Source organism: Babesia bigemina, scaffold Bbigscaff_63469 (genome assembly GCF_000981445.1).
Source record: "Babesia bigemina genome assembly Bbig001, scaffold Bbigscaff_63469".
Taxonomy (NCBI): Eukaryota; Apicomplexa; class Aconoidasida; order Piroplasmida; family Babesiidae; genus Babesia; species Babesia bigemina.
Window position 1 is genome coordinate 1 of NW_012237113.1, and position 5,849 is coordinate 5,849.

Consider the following 5,849-nt stretch of genomic DNA (forward strand, 5'->3'; position numbering starts at 1 on the left):
CAATGCGGGGGCCTGTTCGATATGTTCACAGACATCTTGAATAGAGTGTGTCATCAACTTGCTTTTTATATAGGCAGTGTCAGAACGGTACCGGTCGCAGTGGCTGGGAAGATTGCTATTATGGCAAAGGAGTCGGTGGCTCAGCATGGAACTGTAACACCATGCAATCTGCCAAACAAATCCGTGGTCAAACGTGTCCCCAAATGGCTGACCAAATAGGTAACCAAAATGCTAACCAAACGTGTGACCGGCATCCTAGTTGCGGACTAAAATCGCCACTTCAGTCATTCCTAGAGGACGGATTACAAGGGTTCCTCCCGCATTCGTTTACAAAACCTGGGTGTAAGCTGGAATGCGCTGTGCCGAATCACTTCGGTAAACCATGCCTCACTCCCATGGGTTTCTCGGATATTTCTATTACAGCCTCTCATTCATCCAAAGGGAAACGTATTAAGGACCTCCTTGAACGTTTCTGCGGTAGGCCGGATGCACCCTTGGCTTCACTTTGCTCTTCCTTAACATGTGTGTTACAACGTGCTCCGCAGACGCTTGGCGATATGTTCGGTTTCTTCCAGGGATACCTGTCCAGCTGGAGCGGCGGTGGCATAAAGCATAAGCAGGATGCATTTAACGAGGCTGTACGGAAAGCGTATTTCGACGTTCAGTATGACAATTTAATTGTTACTTCGATACAACAGAGCAGTAATCACAAAAATGGCAAGCATCTCACCGGTGACCTCTTCTCGCTCATTGAATGCAAAAGTGACAGTGACTCTCCCGCCCATCCATGCGGAGCATACTTGCAGGCTATTTGCGATGACACCCGTGTAAAGTATTCCAAAGAACACGCGGATAGATATCTATCATGGGTTGTATACATTACTGAAACATTCTACGATCTGCTTAAAAAGCTGTACGACGAGTGCAGTAGTAAGTGCGGCGATGATAAGCCAAAGTGTCGTACGGGTAAATGCCCTGAGGGCTGTGATACACAAAGGCTGCCGATGTCTGAAATTGCGAAACACAATGCCTCCTGTAGCTCAATTTTGAAATGCCCGTCTACTCATCCAACACTATACAAATATGGCTTCACATTTGGAAGTCCATTTTCATTAAGCGGCGAAAAATCGGAAACGACAAAACGTACGTGTCACGATTTCTGTAAGGTATTAAAAATCGTCGTGAAAGAGAATAACGCACTCCATAAATTGGCTCATGAAATTATTCCCCAATTCCTTTGGGATATCAGAAGCAAATTCTTCTGGACTACCGTCGCACTTTGGTCACTATCCCTCTTCTACCTCCTCCACATCATGGTCATCCGACTCGACCTGCTCCACATCAAATCGCATTTAAATAGTCCCTCGTCCCATCGCATAGCTGCTCAATCACTACTTGCTGCTGCACGTGTTAACAAGCTTAACAGGGTGTTTTACCTGCAACCATAATCGTACTCACGTGTTTACTGTCTACACTCACCTAGCATCACCTACTCACCTAACTTATGAATTGTTGTCTAATGTTTTGAATCACTCATTAATCGTTGTATGTGATTGTGTAGTAGTTAACTTATGTGGTGACCAATGTGTTGACCAATGTGCTGACCAAAGTGTTGACCAACGTGGTGACCAATGCCATGACCAACGTGGTGACCAATGCCATGACCAACGTGCTGACCAAGGTGCTGACCAAAGTGCTGACCAAGGTGCTGACCAAGGTGCTGACCAACGTGTTGACCAAAGTGGTGACCAACGTGCTGACCAAGGTGCTGACCAAAGTGGTGACCAAAGTGGTGACCAACGTGTTGACCAAGTTGATGGTCACGGCAGCGATGACATGGTCACGGCAGCGATGACAGTGGTGACCAAGTTGATGTTACGGCAGCGATGACATGGTTACGGCAGCGATGACATGGTCACGGCAGCGATGACAGTGGTGACCAAGTTGATGTTACGGCAGCGATGACATGGTCACGGCAGCGATGACATGGTTACGGCCGCGATGACATCGTCACGGCCGCGATGACAGTGGTGACCAAGCACCTGACCTAAGTGGTGATTATGATCCACTCTACATCGCTCCTTTACCCACTCTACATCGCCCCTTTATCCACTCCACATCGCCCCTTTATCCACTCTAAATCGCCCCTTTATCCACTCTACATCGCTCCTTAACCCACTCTACATCGCTCCTTTATCCACTCTACATCGCCCTTTACCCACTCTACATCGCCCCATAACCCACTCTACGTCGCCCCTTTGTCCACTCTACATCGCCCCTTTATCCACTCTACATCGCCCATTAACCCACTCTTCATCGCCCCTTTATCCAGCCTACATCGCTCCCTAACCCACTCTACATCGCCCCTTTATCCACTCCACATCGCTCCTTTGTCCACTCTACATCGCCCCTTTATCCACTCCACATCGCTCCTTCATCCACTCTACATCGCCCCTTAACCCACCCTACATCGCCCCTTAACCCACTCTACATCGCTCCTTCATCCACTCTACATCGCCCCTTAACCCACCCTACATCGCCCCTTAACCCACCTTACATCGCTCCTTAACCCACTCTACATCGCTCCCTAACCCACTCTACATCGCTCCCTAATCCACTCTACATCGCTCCCTAACCCACTCTACATCGCCCCTTAACCCACTCTACATCGCCCCTTTGACCACTCCACATCGCCCCTTTATCCACTCTTCATCGCTCTCTAATCCACTCTACATCGCCCCTTTATTTACTCTACATCGCCCCTTTACCCACTCTACATCGCCCCTTAACCACTCCACATCGCCCCTTTATCCACTCTTCATCGCTCTCTAATCCACTCTACATCGCCCCTTTATTTACTCTACATCGCCCCTTAACCCACTCTACATCGCTCCCTAATCCACTCTACATCGCTCCCTAACCCACTCCTCATCGCTCCCTTATCCACTCTACATCGCTCCTTTATCCACTCTACATCGCCCCTTAATCCAATCTACATCGCTCCCTAATCCACTCCACATCGCCCCTTTATCCACTCCACATCGCCCCTTTACCCACTCTACATCGCTCCTTTATCCACTCTACATCGCCCCTTAACCCACTCTACATCGCTCCCTAACCCACTCTACATCGCCCCTTTATCCACTCTACATCGCCCCTTATCCACTCCATATCGCTCCCTTATCCACTCCACATCGCCCCTTTATCCACTCTACATCGCCCCTTTATCCACTCTACATCGCCCCTTAACCACTCTACATCGCCCCTTTATCCACTCTACACCGCCCCTTTACCCACTCTACATCGCTCCCTAACCCACTCTACATCGCCCCTTAACCCACTCTACATCGCCCCTTTATCCACTCTACATCGCCCCTTAACCCACTCTACATCGCTCCCTAACCCACTCTACATCGCCCCTTTACCCACTCTACATCGCCCCTTTACCCACTCTACATCGCCCCTTAACCCACCCTACATCGCCCCTTAACCCGCTCTACATCGCTCCCTAACCCACTCTACATCGCCCCTTTATCCACTCCACATCGCTCTAATCACCTCGCCTTAATACCGCTATGACCTCTATAAACCATAGCAATAACTTGTGCCTTGTCACCCTTCACTTACCTTCATCCACCTCTTGCCACTGCCCTGACCATGTGCCGCCTAGGGAGCTTGACAAGAAATTTGGTGAAAATAAAAAGTGCGAAATAACCTCAAATAACAACCCTACTAACATCCTTACTAACCTCTGCACTGGCCTCGAGAAATTCCTCGGCTTCAACTCTGCTACCAAAGGCTACGACGGCCAGGGGATTGTGTACTCTGACTTGGATAGGCTGTGCGATGCGGTGATGGGATTTTTGAGTAGTATAATCACTGACGTAAATAAGAACGAAAACCTCAAGAAATACAATAATAATTTAAATGGCATACTTGAAAGCATTAAACAAGCTAAATATAATAGAAAAAATTTTGATAGTAGTATTGCCTTTGTCAGTCAGGGAATTAGGGAATGGGTGAGGGGGGTGGAGGGGAAACATCAAAACATTATGACGCCTTTAAATAAGCTAAATGAATCGATGAACGGGCATATGACAACCAATATGGAATATAAGAAAACAACAGATCAGCTCTCTAGCTGGCAAACTATTGCAGGCGACTACCTTGGACATGTATTAAATTCCGAGCTGGCTTTTAATGAAATTGACAATAATCTCGTAAGCAAAATATCTGACAGAATAGCGTTATTAAAACAAGTCTTTGACAATTTTTGGAATTCAGTGAATGATCCCGCCGTCGAGGAGTCTGTTAAGGATTTAAATGACAAGTTTGTTAGGCAACGCAGAGAAATGAATGAACAAATTCAAACAAAAACCCAAGCAGTGCAAAGCACGTTAAATGTGAAATTTCAAAATATTGAGCACTCAATAAAGAATCTTGAGGACCAAAAGAAGAGTGGATTCGACGATATAAATGAAGCCGTACGAGACTTGTCAAAAATGTCTGATGAAATCATTGCCGAGTTCAACCTGAAATATAGAAGTCGCATTCAACAGGAATTTGCGACATTGAAAACGCCGATGAAAGATATTGATCCCGATAACGATGAGGCTCCACTGCCACAAGGAACCATATGTAAGCTCAGAGAGCAAGTCGATGTTATACGTAAACAAGTTAAAGCCATGGACAATGCGTGTCGAGACAAATTAACGGAGATATGGAAACATGTGAGAGACAGCATGGGGGATGATTCAAGTAAAGGCGTTTTGGCGGCGCTTACGAAATTGGAGGAAGACATAAAAAAGGATTTGTGTCTAATAAGGAAAAATGTTGGGAGGGACGTGAAAAAGTATGTTAAGGATTACGTTATTCGAGTTAAGGAGCAGGTTGGGATTATTGAGGATAAGATTGGACAGACAAGCGGCCCCCTGAATAGCATATATTACAATTGGGATGCTCTACGAAGGGAGATTGCATGGTATGCTACTGGGTTAATTGGAGAAGACGGCCAAACCATTAAGCCATATTATCACGGTTTGAAGGGTATTAAAGAAAAAGTGAAGACGTATACCGATAAATTCAAAAATGACTTCGGGACAACGATACTACCGGCATGGATGGACTATGCATTGAATACAAATAAAATTGTTAACGACAGGCTTGATGTTTACTTCAACAATAACAAAGATGTTGTTGAGCTGAAATCGAAATTTACCGATTTGAAAACAATCATTAATCAGGTTAAGCTTGCGATCAGCGCCGAAATATCAGAGAAGCTTAGTAGCGTAATTGGTGGAGCCAATGCAATCATTTCTTCAGAAGATATCACTGAGAATGTTAAAAAAGTTCAGGCGTTTTGTAATAACTTCGCTGATCAGCTTGCTGCCAAAACCAAGGCTTCGGATGGGATTAAAGTCATGGATGTCGTTAAAAAAATTGAGAAGAATTTAGGGATGGAATCGAATACGCCCAAGCCTGATGGTTACATCAGCTCGAATCTCATATTGGCTGTTGACTCCATCTTTCCATCTCTTGTCTCTATTGCCTTACAAACCTCCAATACGCTCGAATCGTTCACTTCTAACCGTAAACACACTTTTGTTCTAGGGAAAAGCCTTGACGAAGCCATAAAAACAGCGAATTCAATTAAAGATAAAGTTGGAAAGATCGATGGCAATGGCCCACATCAAGGCGATACTATTACGAAGGCTTTGAAGCAGGTCGCCCCTGAGATCCAGCGTCTCGATCACGATCTTAACACAGCGTTGGGTAAAGGTAGCGATATCGGTGACCTGGTCAGCATAAAAGACGGTATCGATGCGAGGGTTGATATAATCTGACAAATT

At 45.9% G+C, this 5,849-nt stretch overlaps 2 protein-coding genes across 2 annotated transcripts; both read left to right on the top strand.

Annotated features, from left to right (window-relative positions):
• Nucleotides 1-161: 161 nt before the first annotated feature.
• BBBOND_0002140 (hypothetical protein, conserved) lies at nucleotides 162-1,890 on the top strand (the record flags this gene model as incomplete). Its single annotated transcript, XM_012915054.1, is given in 2 exon segments — nucleotides 162-1,407; nucleotides 1,427-1,890. 2 exon segments carry the CDS (start codon nucleotides 162-164, stop codon nucleotides 1,888-1,890), a joined length of 1,710 nt encoding a protein of 569 aa, XP_012770508.1.
• A 1,685-nt stretch (nucleotides 1,891-3,575) lies between these two features.
• Nucleotides 3,576-5,843, top strand: BBBOND_0002150 (hypothetical protein, conserved; the record flags this gene model as incomplete). The annotated part of the gene is made up of 1 exon (XM_012915055.1): nucleotides 3,576-5,843. The coding sequence occupies one exon, from the start codon at nucleotides 3,576-3,578 to the stop codon at nucleotides 5,841-5,843; it is 2,268 nt and encodes a 755-aa protein (XP_012770509.1).
• Between the last annotated feature and the right edge of the window lie 6 nt (nucleotides 5,844-5,849).